Source organism: Antechinus flavipes, chromosome 1 (genome assembly GCF_016432865.1).
Source record: "Antechinus flavipes isolate AdamAnt ecotype Samford, QLD, Australia chromosome 1, AdamAnt_v2, whole genome shotgun sequence".
In the NCBI taxonomy this organism is placed as follows: domain Eukaryota; kingdom Metazoa; phylum Chordata; class Mammalia; order Dasyuromorphia; family Dasyuridae; genus Antechinus; species Antechinus flavipes.
In genome coordinates this window covers 244,644,327-244,660,298 of record NC_067398.1, presented here as the reverse complement: position 1 = coordinate 244,660,298, position 15,972 = coordinate 244,644,327, and the positions used below count along the sequence as shown (strand labels likewise).

Genomic DNA, 15,972 nt, shown 5'->3' with positions numbered 1-15,972 from the left:
ATGACATGAAATGAACTGAATTTTTAAGTGAGGGCTACACAAAATCACCAGCTTCATTTTTTCCTCCAGAGCCATCCGAGTCTAGCGGCAAGATATAAATCAGGATAACTAGAGATGGCCCTGGATAGAGTGAGACACTCTGGCCTTTTTAAGTTAGTCTTTAACAGATTTCAGTTTGAGGCAACACCTAATCAGTAATTACAGTTAAATAAGAAATGAGACATAAAAAAAAAGAAAAGAAGGAAAACAGCTATACTGCCCAATTGCATGCCAGTTAGGTCATCAGTGGAGCTGTTCCTACTACTACTCACAAAGGTTGTTTTTGTCCTTAGTTCCTGAAGAGGACCATGGGAGTCCAATGGGAGCAGAACTCTTATAACAACTTTATATAGAGAGGTGGATGTGGGGAAATACTGCAAAGAGGTCCTTTAAAAAGTGGATCAACAATGGTGAAATTTCAGGTATCTCATCAGGGATGATCAGAAACTTTTTTTGGAGGGGTAAATAGAGTAGTGTTGATGATAACATTTCCAGCTTATCAATCTTGGAATCATCTTGTACCACTTCCCACTCACTCTCTGCCCCAACATTCAATTGACGTCAAGGTTTTGTCAGCTTTCCACATTGATCCATATTTCTAGCTCAGGCTTTCATACCCTTTCACCTTTATAGAAAGAGCCTCTAAATTGGTTTCCTTGCTTCTGGATCTCTCCCCTCACCAATTAACACCCCTCTACTACCATAGAGCTATCAAATTAATCTTCCTAAAGACATCATAGATTATGTTCATCATTCCTGTTTGCGATGCTACAATGGTTCTCTATTCTTTATTAGATAAAGCAAACCCCTCTATCCAACATTTTGGCCCCAAATTAACCTTCCATACTCACTATTCCTATTTGCCATTCCCCAAACATAATCCGTCTTACACTTCCACACCTAGGACATTCTCGTGCTTACTTCTAACTTCTGGAACCCTGAGCTCAGGTACCAACTTCAAGGCCTTCCCTCATCCTCCCCAATTACATTGTATAGAAAGTGTATTTATTTGTGTAATGTTGTATCCCCCAGAAGAATGTAAGCTCTTTTAAGGCAAAGACTGCTTGCTTCACTTCATGTTAGCTGAACTGAATACAACCTACTGGGCTAGCTCAGGACTTCTTAAACTTTTTCCATTCATAACTTGAGAAATTCATTCATTTCCCTCAAAAATTTTTATAAAACCCCAGGTATATAATTATATAAAATAGACATACAAATTAAACGTTTACTGATAATAAATTATAATTTCATGACTCCCACATTCAGTTAAACTACCCCATATGGGGTTTAAGAAGTTTTGGGCTAGCTGACCGGCGATATAATTGAGGCTTTATTACAGCTGGAGGTGAAAATGAAGAGGAGGCAGGAGTTTGCATCCCACCATTTTCAGAAAGCAGGAGGTCCTTAGATCAGAAGAGGACCACCATTTTCTGGCCAAGGGAGGAGGAGGATGAGGTAGACTGACTGGAAGCATTAAGTCCAACTCTTCCAGGGACTTTACCCTCAGGCAAATCCTTTCCCTGTTCCGCATGCTTTTTAAAAAAAATTTATAAAAGGAGGGAACTGGACTGATTTAGGTCACTGAAGTCTCTTTCAATCTAACATTCAATATCCTAAGGTTCTTCCCTCCCCATTTTCCCCTTCCATCTGCCCCAATCTTCCATATCTGACCCAAATTAGAAAATGGAAAAAAAAAACAACAACAACAAAAAAAAAAACCAATTCCCTTGATAAAGCATCTTAAAGTGTTACAATAAGTCACATTTCTCAAGCACTTTAAGGTTTACAAAGTGCATTCCCCACAACAACCCTGTGAGGTAGGTAATGATTATCCCCATTTTATGATTAAAAAAAAAAACTGAGGCTCAAGGAAGAAACTTGATAGAATTAGGCAGATCTATAGCCAACAGTTTAAGATTCAAACCCCAAGTATCCTGACTTAAGCTCAGGACTCTCATGGGATCCTTTAACATGGTACTAAATCCAGGTTCACAATGTGGACACAGACCCAGAGAAGAGGAAGTTGTCATATATATATGCTCATGATCACACACTGGTCAGTAGCAAAGTCAGAATAGAAATTCAGGGATCTTTCTGAATGGAGAGCCTTTGTAAGGATCATTCCTTCGATCTTATGGGAAGCCTGATCTGGGGTAGTAGGGAAGTGAGAAGGGAAAAGGGGAAGGAAGGCCTGGAACAGACCAGGATGTTGTAATTTAGGAACAGAAGTCCATCCTGAACAGTTTGAGCCAGCAATACCTCTCGAGGGTGAAGAGCAAAGGGGAATCAGGCTCTTGGTGCAACTATAACCACTCCCTTCCCTCCACATTGGACACCCCTTTTACACAACTAGAGATTTTTATTGAGACAGGAAATGGCCCCCCCAACTCTGGTGCCATCCTCCCCACCCCATTTAAAGTCCACAGAATCCCCAGACTAAACCCAGGGCCTCCTCCTGAAGGCATAGCCTGGAAAATTCTTTCCCCAGCCCTCTTCCCCTACCCAAAAAATAAAAACAGGTTCAGAAATAAAGACCAAAATCTATACGTTTGGAGTTGTAGAATTGGCCTTCAGGGGGATCCAACTTCCGACAATAAACACCATCTGGAAAATAGCCTTCATCTGCCCAGGTCTAGGGAGAAAGGAAAGAAGAGAGGTAAGTAGGGATATTGATGGTAATATCTCTAATACAGGGAAGAGAAATTAGGGGGAGAGGTAGGTAAGGTCTGGATGGAGAGAGAATTCTTACCTGCATCTGGGCACTGGTGAAGGGCCCATAGAGTTCTGCATCATTTGTGTTTTCCCATTTGTATTCCCACATCACATCAGCCAAGCCATCTCCCATGGCAGCTGCTTCTAGAAAGACAACCAGAGAAAGCCTTCTCAGGTACATTACCCTGTTCCCTGAGCCCAAGTACATTCTACCCCACCTGTTTTCTCCCTACACATAATCTATCCCTGTCTCCCCTTATAATTCCCATCACATTTCATCGCCCTCCCCATACAAAGTCAAATCCCATCTATCCACAGGTCCCATACTTTTTCCATTTAGCTCTGCCTCGCACCCCCCCACACACACATGGTTCCCACATCCTCTGATATCTTGTCAGATTCTATAACCTTTCAAGTCTCCATTTCCCTGAAAGGAATCTACAATTCCAAAGTCTTCAACCCTCACCTCCTCCTTGGGCTGGGGTTGGAGTCTCTAGCTCCCCCTCCCCAACCTCTTCAGCAAACATGTCCAGAACAGGACGAGAAGCTGTGTCTGGAAGCCCGGGTGTGGGGCCCCCCAGCGCTTTCAGCCTCACAGCTAGCCGTTCCCTGGTTTCCTGGTACACTCCGTGGTTACCCCGGGCAACCATCTGGTCAGCCAATCCTGAGAGTCGGTCTAATCGTTGTGGGGAATTTGGCCGCTGGGGTCCATTACCACCCTTCCTGGCACCTAGCCGCCTCAGTGCCCCAGCAACTGTCTCCCCTGGCAACAACATCTCCAAGAGACCCTCTAAGAGGGCTTGAGGGCCCAGTGGTGTCTGGCCAGGACTGTCTTCCTCCGAATCTGAGGCAGGGGGCTGGCCTGGAGGGCGCTCCCGGATCTTCACCTAAGATAGGATAGGACAGGTTATTATACTGCTCCCTAGCCCCAGTCCCCACTCCAGGCACCCCCGTCTCTCTGTTGGTCTCTAACTCATTTCACAAATGAAGCATATCACTCAGCCAGGACCTAAGTCTCCTGGCCTAGGGGCTCTAACCCAGTCTATGTTGTCCAGCCAGCTGTCCCGAATCTGGGCATCCCGGTGCAGAAAGTAGTTGCCATCTGAATCAAAGTGGCCCTCTTCCATTTCTTCCTGCAAGTTGAAGGGTGTGATACGCACACCACCCTCACTTGGGAGTGTGGCTGCCTCCTGACCTGGATAAACAGATACCCAGAATTGGGCGAGAAAAAGGGAAGCAACGCTTAGATCCTACTTAACATATTATCCTCCAGCCTTCCCCCATCACATCTTGGCACAATACTAGGCACAGACCAAAACTTAATAAATGTTTATTGAAAATATCCTCTGGGAAGAATCTACCTTCAACTTTCAAGAATCCAGCCTGAGACTGAGAAGGATGTGAGAAGAGTATAGAGCCCTTAGGTGCCATGGCCTCACCTTCCACATCTTCTGAAGCTAGGATGACATACTTGCTAGAACCATCCTCTTCCTCATCTTCTTCATCACTGTCCAAAGAATGCTTGCCTTTAAACCGGCTCCCAGGTCCCCCTGCTCCTGTCACAGGATCCACCAGCTACAGGCAGAAAATAGGGTTGGATGCAGTGGACCCAAATGCAATTTAGTCCCGTGTAGTTCAGTCCCTTCCAACCCACTCACTTGGGAACTCAAGGCATTCTAACCCTGCCCCACCTTTTTTTTGGGGAGATCCTCTCTATTCCACATCCTGGAAACCCAAGCAGCCTGACCCCCACCTTCTTTTTGAAGAGATCCTCTCCCTTCTATGTCCTGGAAATTCACACATTCTGACCTCCTCACCTTCTTTTTGGGGAGATCTTCTCCATCCTCTTCAACTCCCACATCCTGGAAGGTCACTCTCCGCTTGGGCATGGTGGGACTTGCAGGGTAGGATCAGATCCTTCCCAGGAGCTGACCAAAAAGGAGCCCCAGGGTCAGGGAGCCCTAAAACAGCGTGATGGACTTAATGGGGTTTGGGAATTCAGAATCCACTTTCCCACTTCCAGGACACTATTCCTCAGACCCGGGGAGTGTTACTCTCTGTGATCAAATAAGGAAAGGGAGAGAAGGAGGTAAGAGCACACATCTGAGTCCCCAGGAAGCTGCCATAACTCTTGATGGGGGTGGGGAGAGGAAGGGGGCCGGGACTGGAGCTCCTTTGACTTGGGAGATGGGGGGAGGGGAAAGGATGCCCATGGACTGCCAGTAAGGTCCCACTGCTCTGCTCAGCGGGGAGTTCCTGCCCCAATATCGGGGACTTGCATCCTTTCCCAGAAGATGTATGTCTTCTATCCCCGGAGTCCCCTTACATTTGGGGTGAGAGGGCAGCGGTCTCGACCCAGCGATTCCCCTTGGCCGCGCACACTCGCGACCCTGCCACCCCAATTCCAACCCGAGGGCCCTTCCAGGATTCGGAGCCCATTGTAGGGAGCCCCACTCCTCAAATCAGCTCTACCCCAAACCCGCCTCAACTCCCAGTCCATCCCTTACAAGCGCCCCCGCCCCTTCTTCCTCCTCTTAATATGTAAATGAGCAGGGAGTCGATGGAACCCCGCGGAATTCGGGGCTCACTCCGCGTGCGCGCCCTCACCTGGGGCTCGGGGAGGGGAGAGGAGGAGAGGGGAGAAGGGGGCGGGGGAGAAAAAGAACGCTATTGCCGAGGCTACATCCAGGGAGCCAACCGGAAGAGACTCAGAAAACCCGGAAGTGACTTCTCTCGCTTCGGAAGACTGTTGGGAAAGAGGGCGGAAATAAGCACCTAGAAACCATGTGGTTGACATCACTCTCCGTAGGCGAAGGGACAGACTGTAGTGAGGGCGGAAGTTGCGACAAACTGGTCGGAAGTAGCTTCTCTTCCTTCTAACTACATTGGGCCGGAGAAGGATTGAGGGCGGAAATCTTGTGTGCCGCGAAGGGACACAAAAAGAGGAATGGGGCACAAATGGGAATGCCAGGGAGAAAAGGGCATAACCCATTGCCCTTGCCTAAAGTTGAACCAGAAAGTAAAGGGGTCTCAGGGTTCCGCTCTTCTTTTTGCAAAACCACCAGCCTCTCTCCCTTTCCAGCTTTATTGTGAGGAAAGGAACATTTTTCAACTTTGTCACTTTAAGGAAAACCTAGGGGAAATCTCATTAATTCTTCAACCACCTCCAGTTTCCCCTGAAAATCTAGCGCCCTCTAGGACCCAGGAGGAAGTCTCTTTTTGTACTTCGGCCTGGCCTGGGGCCGGTCCCCGGGAGGATTTCCTGGTTTCTGGGGTGGGGTGTGAACCACCAAGAGATAGGGAAACGACCGCCCCGCCCCTGCACCTGTTCCCACCGTCCCAGCCTGGAGGGACCCTCCAGCCCCCTGCTCTCAGGTAGGCCCAGACGTCCTAGGCCAGGTCGCACCGGCTTCCTTTGCAGCTGCATCCCATAACGCTGGAGCTTCAGTTGCCCAGTGCTCCCCGCCGAAGTACCCTGCCAGGGCTCGGTTTTCCGCTGACTACTTTGTTCCCTCACACCTCAAGCACTGGGGGTACCAAAAACAAGTCAGGACCTTCAGAGAGTTACTAGGACGTTAAAACTAATCTGTCGTGTAATTAGGATATATTTCCATGAAGGCAGGGACAGCCTTTTTCCCCAGAGTACCCCGGGCAGTACCGCAGACAGCGGGCACTCAAATCTGTATCCCTGCTTCACCAACCCCATGATTCCTTCCCCCCCCCCATACCTTCCTTGAACCCATGGTCCCTTCTCAGGTTTAGCTACCATGAAACTGCACCGAAAACCTGTGCTCAGCTACTTTCGGGGAACGGGGGGCCGGGCCCCAGATCAGGAAGGAATTTTGCTGAAGAAGGGGACCCGCAATCCCAGCTACCAACGCCGCTGGTTTATCCTCCGTGGAAATCTCCTCTATTATCTGGAGCACCAAGGGGATCGGAGCCCCCTGGGCCTCATCTTGTTGGACAACTGCCGGGTGGAGCCCCGAGCCAGTACCAGTGGGCTCTATGCTTTTACCATCCTGGCCTCCGCAGAAGGTGGTAGGTGCTACAAACTGGCAGCGGAGACCAAGAAGGATTTCGATAATTGGCTTCAAGCCTTGGTTTGGGCAGGATGGAGCCAGCTGTGGGAGCTCCTGCAGCCCTTACAGGAGCAGTACCAAAGAGTGTGCCAAGAGGCTGGAGTGGAGCCCCGGTCCCCACCGCAGGAAGAGATAGTTCTGAGCCTCCCCTGCTCTCCAGCCCCCTCTGGCTTCCCGGAGTTGCACCAACGCTTTGGGGAAGAGATTCAGGCACTTGCCAGGTCCAGGGCTGCCAGGAGGCAAGTGGACCTCACAGAATTTGGGTGAAGGAGGAACCAGAATCCTGGAGAGGATGATATGGCAGGTCTAGAGTTCTCTTAAGGGACATCTGGGACTGACAGTTGTTTTGGGACAAAATAAAAGGGGGTTCACACAGCCTGGAAACACACTTCAATAAAAGTCCCAAAGCTAAGCACTTGTCTGATCAGTGTCTATTGTACACCCATCCATTCCATCCTTGTGTCCCAATCTCCAAAAAAAAAAATAACCAAGCGAGAGTCAAGTATAGGGCAGGACAGTAGATTTGTTCTTTCCTGGTTCCACAAAGCTCTGTACAGTTGTGGGGGAAGGGGGACAATGCAATAGGGAAAGTGAGGGGGCAGAAAGAGAATGTAAACATGAGGGCCCCCCCACCCCCTTAGAGAACAGAGAGGATGCCCAACCCAAAGGGGAGCAAGAGGTTCAAGGAACAAAAGAGGGGGAGAGAATGGGAAAGACTTGATCATGGAAAAAATTAGAAAGGGCCCGAGAAGGATGAGACGGGTGTGTGAGACTGGTAGATGTAGTGGAAAAGAGTACATGAGGAAAAGCAGCTAGAAATGGGACTGAAAGGCAAGCAGTCTAGCTGAGGGATCCTTCCTGCTGCAGGTCAACTCCCCTTAAATTAACCAACCAGTGAACAGAGCAAGAGAGGAAGTAGAGATTGAACCCCCCAGGGTCCTGTGTACATAATTACAATGCAGAGACATCAGATATATATATTATATATATATCCATATATATATATAATATAGAGAGGCCCCTCCGCTTCCTAGTCTGGCACAGAGGGGAGATGTAGGGAGATGGTTAAGGCTTAAGGGAAGAGGAGAGGCTCACACAGCTTTCTCCTTATGGAAGTGGGAAGCTGAACCACCAAAAGTGAAAATTTAAAAACAGCCAAGGCCCATCTTCAAAAATCCACTCAAGCTGGAAGGTATGAAGAGGTTAGTTCAGCAAGAGGGGGGAAAGGAGAAATCAATTGTTCCTGGGAAAGAACAACTTTAGTTAGGTAAAGGAGAAACTTGTGGAGTCAGGAAAAGAAGAACACTGGTTGAGTAGAATAGGGAAAGGGGGAGAGGGACTTGGGGCTCACTCCACATTGTCTCATGAAATGCTGCTAATATTTGGGGTTTCAAGCCCACTAGAAAGGGCTGGCTTGGGGAAAGGTTCCAGCAACAGCTGAGGAAAATATCGGGCCAGCTCCAGTTCATGGAACAAGGCCCGCCGAGAGATCTGGGAAAACAGCACTAGCTCCTTCTGCTCCTGTTGAGATGTGGCCGCTTATAGCAAGATGGAGAGAAATACAGCCTTCTCTAGGAGAGAATATCACTGACCAAGTAGAATGAAAGGAGACTTATGGCTGGCTCCCTGGGTCTGAAAGGTCAAGGGAGTGAAGAGGGCAGGTAATGAAGTTCATCTCGGTGAAGGGAAGCCAGTACCCCTACCAGCCCCAGCATGGAAGGGAGAGAAGGTTAGAAGTAAGCGTCCTGTCGTGCCCCGGCTGCTGAGTTCCCATCTCCTCCATCTTGTGGGGGTGGAGAACCATCAGCCTTCCGTCGAAGGGACATCTTTCGTCCTTGAGCCTTCTTCTCTTGTTTCTGCCGCTCTTTTTCCCTTTCCTTTTCCTGTTTCTGTCTCTCCTTCTCCTGTTTCTGTCTCTCCTTCTCCTGCTTCTGAAGCTCCTTCTCCTGCTTCTGCCTCTCCTTCTCTTGTCGCTTGCTCTCCTTTATCGGTCCCAGAGGTGTGCTGTTTCCAGTTGGTGAGGGCAGAGAGGGATGAAGCCCTTCAGCTGTGACCACAGGGCCTGGGGCAGGGCCAGCACTGGCTCTTCGAACAGGAGGTGGTGGGGAGGAAGAAGCCCCACCCCTAGAGGCACGACTTTTGAGGCCTGGAAGGCTGAGGAGGCTAGATGATGGGCCAAGGGGGGGCTGTTGTCGTCTTCGCTCCTCGTGGATTGCCCTCGAGCCATGGAGTCTCCTGGATGGTCGGTACTGCAGCTCCCCCCGGGTCTCTCTCCACTTCTTTAGCTGAGCTGCATTTTCACGCTCTATCAGGGCTTCTGTCACAGGGAGGTTTGTTACCTAAAAGAAGAAGAGTGGGACATGAGACACAAGAGTCTCAGGAAGAGTAGACTCAGGCAGCTGACTCCAGGAAACAGAGAAAGGCTGGGAAAGACAGAGCAAAAGATGCCCACCTCATGCACGAGGAATTCTTCCTGCATGCACTGCTGAGGTAAGTTCCTCAGTTGCTCCATGGTCTCATACATTCCCTGGCAGGATCGAAGCTTCTCTACAGAGCCCAGCGTATGCCGAAGAAGCACCAGAGCCACCCTGAAGATGATCTTGACTCCTGAGGGAAGATTAGGTGTTGGATGTCAGGAGAGGATAGAGGAGGCTGGTGAAGACCTAGCTGATTCAAAAGCTCTTACTCCTTTTAAAATAGCAAGGCCTAGGTGATACCCTCCCTTTCCCACCCTCACCAAATAATGATGAATTTTGCTTGAGGATTTGTGTCCTGGGTCATCAGGAAGATGATGGCTTTGTTAGCAATGGAAACCATTGTGCTCTGAAGGGAACTGTTCAACTTAACCCAAGGACAGTCTGTAGTTCTCTCAGTGGTAGCTAGGCCAAGGGCATCTATCAAGTGATCAAGATTATGAAGGAAGTGATACCAATATCAGCCAACTAACAGGAAGAGGAAACTAAGAGAAACCTATTCAATATGGAGGTGTACCTACTCTCAAGGTTCACCCTCTCTTGGTTGCTATGATGAGATTAGAAACCTCTTGAAACCCCTTTGATAAAAGGATTCAGTGCACAACAGTAAGTAGCTGGCTCCTCTGTGACAAGGTTTTGCTTTCTGACAGGAGCAGATGGAACAGTAATAAGACAGAAGTCCCAAAAAGGAAACTTGAGTGAGAACTACAGGGCTAAAAGTGCTACCTTCACAGAAGAACATGTCCCAGACCCGGAGAACTGAGGCCCAAGGCAGAGTACGAGCAAAGATACACATGAACCACTCAGTCATGTAAAGTACAGGATCAATGCGCTGGCGCCGAAGGTGTCGGTGAGCTAGAGGGGAAGCTCTCCGAAGAAGCGCAAAGAAGATCTCCCCATCCAGCTGGATGGCCTCCTAAGTAGTGAGCAGAAACAGCAAAGTGAACATCCCTCTAACCTCCTCTCCCCTCGCTTCTCCCTTCCAGCTGGCCTTACCTCCACACCCTTTCTGAAGCCAAAGTGTCACTTACCAGCCCAGCACTGTAGTAGCCAGGAAGGTATTTGTCACAAATCTGTACCAAGCACCAAAAGGCTTGCTGCAAAGGAAAACAGGAATGAATGTGTGAGTAATGAAGAGCACAGTTAAACACTCCCCATTCCCACTTGACTGAGAGCCCTGTGGTCACTCCCATTCTTTCCACCCAGGGTTTCTGGAGAGGTCCAGTCAGCTCTCTGAACCCAAGCAAAGTATTGCAGGAGACTGCAGCTCCCCCCATTGTCCAACCCTAGATCCCTTATCCCTGCTCTCTGACCTCAGCAGGCATATGCATAAGCAGCACAGCTGCCACAGGGGCCTGGGCTTGGCAGTAACCCTCATCAGGCCGATAGATGGTGTAGGCCTTCAAGATTCGATAGAGGTCTTGCTGCCTGCAGGCATGGGAAAGGGAAGAAGGTTACCATGGTAACTGGAATCCAATGGTTCTGGAGGACATCTGTTCAGACTGCCCCAAACCTCCTAAGAAATTGCCTATAGCACGTGCCACTCTAGCCCTTCTTCTCAGCTCAAATCTGTGCCACACATCCACAGCTATCAGATTAATCTTCTAACATATAGCTATAATTGTGTCATTCCCACCCACCCACCTACTCAAAAACCTTCAATGACTTCTTCCCACTGCTCACAAAATAAAAGTCCAAATTCCTCTGTCTGGTTCTCAAGCCACAACTTATCTTCCAACTTCATATGTTTCCCCCTCCTTCAGATACTTCAACCAAACTAAACTATGTACAACATATCAAAACGTCTAGTTTTTTCCTTTCTGCTCTTTGGTTTGCATTGTTCCTACTACAGATGAAAGGAATTTATAAATTTATAAAAGTAACCAATTCCCTACTACAGGGAATGCCTTCCCTCTTCTCTACCAATCAGAATTCTGCCTATATTTTGGCGCTCAACTTAAATGCTCTTCCAAGATTTTTTTCTTAATTTTCTAGCCAGAAGTTCTTCAGCAGTCTGTATCTTTCTTGTAGCACTTAATCACTCTAATATTTAATGTATTTGTCTTTCCTCCATACTAGACTATGTGCAGAAACCAATCATATTTTCCATCTTTGCATTCTGCATAACACTGAACAAAAGAGCTCTTGAGCTGTGTCACAATTTTTGCTGAATGAACTCTGTCCAAGATCTTTTTTGACTGTACACTGTCATCCACCCCTAAATCTTACCCATGACCCCCTCGGGCAGCAAACATTTCATGAAAGGGGAATTGTCGATGCAAGTCCTTCTCAATGACATCCAGCCATTTAGGGTCTCCAGGGGCCCGCTCCAGCTCCTTCAATGAAATGGGAGATGTTATATCTCTATGCAGCAATCCCACCCACCCAACCCACATTCAAGGGAAAGCTCTCTAGATTTTTCTTCCAACCCTTGGTAGTAGTAGAGTCTTGACTTGATCAGAACATTCCAAAATAAATATTCTCCTGACACCTAGCTGCCATCCATACCTCAAATTTACCAGGGTTCTGATCTAGGAGTTCCTTGCTGTTGGACAGGAACTGCCAGGCTTTGGCTCTAAGAGATGAGGGGATGCCCTTCCGGCATCGAAGCTTCACCTGGCAGAAAGGAAACATGGGTGGGAAAGATGACATACATGAGAACAGATTTTTATTCAACCTAAATAAACCCAGATACTCCATCATCAGACTGATCATCCCCTCAGGACTCATCAAAAAATCTAGTTTCCAGCTCTCAGTAGGGCTGGCCCTCAGATTATCCCAATGTCAGATAAAATAAAAGCACTTGTGCCTTAGGTTTATATATTTAAGATATGTCATTTTCATTCCCTCAACGCACAGCACAATATATTATCCAATCTGCTAGGCTAATCCTATTCCTGTACATAATTTTCCCTCAAAGATTTCTAGATGTTTTTTACTTTCTCCCACCCTCCTTATTACTAGAAAGGTTTAAGGGCAAAGAAACAGGAAGGAATAGGAAGGTTGCAGGCCTGCACAGGTGAAGGGTGTATCAAACTTTGACCTTGCTCTCCCCATTTAAAGTACCTTCTGAAATCGACGAGATAACCACTTATCCCAGTTACTGAACATGTCCAGCCATTTTAGCTCCCGCTGACGGGCCACATCAACAGGGACAGAACTTTCCCTGGGGGAGAAAGGAAAAGGAGTTCAGCTGATGTCACACCAACCATAAGTTTCCTTTCTTCCTTTCTTCAGTAAATCCTCAAACTTCTCCCTTTCATATCTCCTCAGATTCCACAACTTCCCATTTTTAAACCCTAATCTTTAGGTGTTAGACCATTATATCCACGATGACCTAGCCCAGGGGAATGGAGACATCAGGGGTCATTCCATTATGTGGTAGGAAGGGAACAAGGATGACCAGGATCCAGATAGAGGGAAGGAAGGAGTCATAGCAGTCACACCCCACACCTTGGGAGGGAGTGACTCAGGCCATAGGAGGCAAGGGAACTAGGAAAAAGGGCAGGGCCTGGAGAGATGAGGAAATGGAGAGGCACTCTTAGCCCTTTCTCCTGTGAAAACCTAGAAGTCCCTGCTCCTCACTCAAAAGTTTCATTCAACGTTCCCCTTCTCCTAAATCACATTCCATCCCTTTATACTTCTTATGACATCCCACTTCAAGACAGGAAGGAAGTAAAGAACATGGAATTGGTTCCATATACCCTGGCCCCACCCTTCAGGTTAAAATCAGGAATCCCTGATCACCTAAATTACACTAAAGGGATTGTGACTTCCTTGCCTGAATAGAAATAATCTCCATCACAGTTTGTAATACAACTAAACTTCTAAATACTAGACTTAATTGGCTATTTAACCCTTGGACCAATAAGAACTGGTTCCCTACTGTGGCCAGATTTAAATATTAGAGAATCATAGACTATCAGAACTGGAAAAGGCCTTAGAAACCTAATCCAATCCCTCTTTTTACAGATGAGACAAAACCCAAAGACTACTGAATGCCTTGTCAAGTTAGGAGCAGAAATGAAACTAGAATTCAGATGATCCAATTTAGAGACCCAGTACTTTCTACCCTACCATGCTTTACCACACACTACTGATCAATAGTCAGTCTAATTGAACTAAACTTCCTTTTGAAGTTTAATTCAAAACAACCCTTAATACTGTCTAAGACTGAATTCCAAATAGAAGGAACTATGGAAAGGACAGGATTTATAAATGTCACCTCTTCTGAAGGGCCCTTTCTCCCCATACCATACTCCCATGGAGTCCCCAGTACTCACAGGCTTCCAGAGTACTGGCTGCCCCCCAAGAATCCATATTTGTCTGTCTTGCGAAGGGCAAGCCCGTTGATTTCCGAGTCTGAGCCCATGGAGCTCACATCATCTGCCAAGGACTCCAAGGTCCCTGACATGAGGCTCACAGAGTCCAGGTAGCTCAGGCTGTCTGGGGCCTGTCCCCGAGGTCCTTGAATTCCAGGACCTAAGCTAGACATGGATCCCAGGTCCTGGGAACCTTCAGCTGGCTCAGGGGCTGGGGTCACAGTTACCATGGCGACTGGAGTCTCACAGACTGCAAGAGACTCTGTTCCTGTCCCCAGTGGCACCTCGACATCTGGGCCTGCCATTGCCACTGCTGCAACTGTTTCACCTGTTGCCACTGTCCCTGTAGCAGCTAGCCCATCTGTTATCACTCCTGCTGTTACAATAGTAGCTGGTCCAGTTGTTCCTGAAGCTACCACCATTCCTGGTTTGGGTGCAACAGGCGGTTTGGCTGTCATTGCACCAGAAGTTGCTACAACAGGCACAGGAGTTGTATCCTTTGCTGTCATGGACACAGATGCTCCTAAGAGGGCCGAGTCAGCTAATCCAGTGTCCTGGTCCAGTCTCGATGCTGCCATCAGTTCCGATGTAGTCACTCTCATTGAGCTGGGGACCAGGGAGTCACCTCCAAGGGCTGTCTGCGAGTGTGCTGAGGTTGCTGTTGCTGCCTCCGTCCCCATCTCGGGGGTTACAGCACTGATGGGCAATGCTGTTCCTCCTGCTATCACCATTCCTGGGGCCACAGGCCTGCCATGAGGTTCAGAGGCTAACCCCGGCCCAGGCTCTGTCCTTGGGATTCCAGTGGTGCTGGGGCTGTCTGTCCTCATCTCCCTGGTGGGTTTGGGGTCAGGATCCGGCCCCAAGGCCGAAGCTGCAGCCACAGCTTCCAAAGTCAGCACCACCACCGTGCTGCCACCGGTCCCTGTGCCACCAGCCGGCCCCGGTGACCCTGCAGGGGCTACAGGAGGCGGCGGCCGGCTCCCGGGGATGCCAGGCGGGGGCCTGGAGCTGCCAGACACCCAGGCCGGGCGGGCCTCCCCGGGGGCCACCAGAGTGACTGGAGAGGAGGTGGCTGTGGTCACTGGGGGCCCCGGTGCCACCACCAGCACAGGCCCAGCCCGGGAGCCCCGAGGTGGTGGGGAGGGGGCCACTGAGGCGCCATGGCGGCGTGGGGGGGCCACCAAGGGCGCCGGGCCTGTCTCCATGGTGACGGCCCCGCTCCGAGGTGCTCCTCACATCCCCCTCCCCGGAGGCTGGGCCTGGGGGAGGAGCCACCCCACCCACCGGGAGGGAAAGAGAGAGGGAGGGAGGGAGGGAGGGAGGGGGCAGAGGGTGAAGGGCGCGGCCTAGCCAGATGGCGGGCGCCCGAGCAGGAGTGAGAGGGAGGGGGAGGGAGGGAGGGGAGGGGGAGGAGGGGGCCACACAGGGCTGGCGCCTCGCTGGGGTCCGGCTCGCGCCCTCTCACCCTTGCTCGCGCGCTAACTCTCTCCCCCCTTTAGGCTGGCGACCGTCTTCACGCCTGCGCACAATATCGTTAGCTGGGCGGAGCGCTCCCCCCCCCCCCCACTAGTGCTCCAGTCAAACTACTAGCGCCTGCGTGAAGTGTAATCCCGCCCATCTCACCTTCCCTAGTCTGCCTTCAAGGGGATCCTAACCAATCAATTGGAGACGGAGCGTGTTACTTCTACCAATCAGGGGAAAGTAGGTGGGATCCCGGGGAAGAGGAACAGGATGCTGTGAAGCAAAAGCTTTAGAAACCAACCAAAATGTGAGACAAAGCGGAAGAAGGTGGGTTGAAAAAAGTAGCCAATTAAAAAAAAAGGGTGTTGGCAAAGGTTGGCCAATAAAAAAAGTTAGCGAGAGTTTGACCGCGGAAGGATAAAGGAAGGGGTGGAGTTTGAAGGGGAAAAGGTAGGTGCCAGAGTTTTCGAGCTATTAGGAAGCAAAGGAGTCGGGTGAACCAATGAGAAAGGAATAGTGGGATCAAAATTGACAGATGTGATGTCATATGTGGGCGGTGACTGATGGCAAGTATAATCAATAGAAAGCTTTAAAGATATGAGGTCCTCCAGAGAAGCAGAGAAGAGAATGACCGCTAGTGGGCGGGCTAAGTGTAGGAGGGATTTTCCTTTTTCAGCCAATGGATGCGTCTTCTGAAACCAGGGGCAGAGGAGAGAAACTGACAACTGTGACAACCAATGGATTTTTCAAGAAGGTCCCGCGGCTGCCAGCGGGAGTGGTGGCGAAGGGGACAGGCAGTGACAGTCCGTGGCAGGTGGCGTGAGGCGAGAGCGGATGGCGGGTGACAGTCGGGGACAGCTCAGGAGAACGTCTCAGCACCTC

The 15,972-nt window shown here is 49.4% G+C and overlaps 3 protein-coding genes across 5 annotated transcripts; 1 reads left to right on the top strand and 2 right to left on the bottom strand.

Moving 5' to 3' along the window:
• Window positions 1–1,266: 1,266 nt before the first annotated feature.
• Window positions 1,267–5,461, bottom strand: CD2BP2 (CD2 cytoplasmic tail binding protein 2). Of its 3 annotated transcripts, none has more exons than XM_051999371.1 (7): window positions 5,362–5,461; window positions 4,572–4,715; window positions 4,194–4,329; window positions 3,792–3,949; window positions 3,221–3,641; window positions 2,792–2,898; window positions 1,267–2,674 (listed from the first exon to the last, which is right to left on the bottom strand). In XM_051999371.1, exons 2-7 carry the CDS (start codon window positions 4,641–4,643, stop codon window positions 2,564–2,566), a joined length of 1,005 nt encoding a protein of 334 aa, XP_051855331.1. In that variant the 5' UTR covers window positions 4,644–4,715; window positions 5,362–5,461; the 3' UTR covers window positions 1,267–2,563. The 3 variants fall into 3 exon arrangements, with proteins under 3 accessions (XP_051855331.1, XP_051855322.1, XP_051855339.1); XM_051999362.1 differs by having other exon boundaries at window positions 4,572–4,811; window positions 5,362–5,459; XM_051999379.1 differs by having other exon boundaries at window positions 4,572–4,682; window positions 5,362–5,455.
• Window positions 5,462–6,007: 546 nt separating this feature from the next.
• Window positions 6,008–7,245, top strand: LOC127563134 (sesquipedalian-1-like). The gene is made up of 2 exons (XM_051999401.1): window positions 6,008–6,129; window positions 6,511–7,245. The coding sequence occupies exon 2, from the start codon at window positions 6,522–6,524 to the stop codon at window positions 7,098–7,100; it is 579 nt and encodes a 192-aa protein (XP_051855361.1). The 5' UTR covers window positions 6,008–6,129; window positions 6,511–6,521; the 3' UTR covers window positions 7,101–7,245.
• Window positions 7,246–7,338: 93 nt separating this feature from the next.
• TBC1D10B (TBC1 domain family member 10B) lies at window positions 7,339–15,399 on the bottom strand. Its single transcript, XM_051999339.1, has 9 exons — window positions 13,591–15,399; window positions 12,374–12,473; window positions 11,816–11,923; window positions 11,537–11,643; window positions 10,621–10,735; window positions 10,339–10,404; window positions 10,034–10,223; window positions 9,286–9,440; window positions 7,339–9,172 (listed from the first exon to the last, which is right to left on the bottom strand). Exons 1-9 carry the CDS (start codon window positions 14,832–14,834, stop codon window positions 8,564–8,566), a joined length of 2,694 nt encoding a protein of 897 aa, XP_051855299.1. The 5' UTR covers window positions 14,835–15,399; the 3' UTR covers window positions 7,339–8,563.
• Window positions 15,400–15,972: the final 573 nt, after the last annotated feature.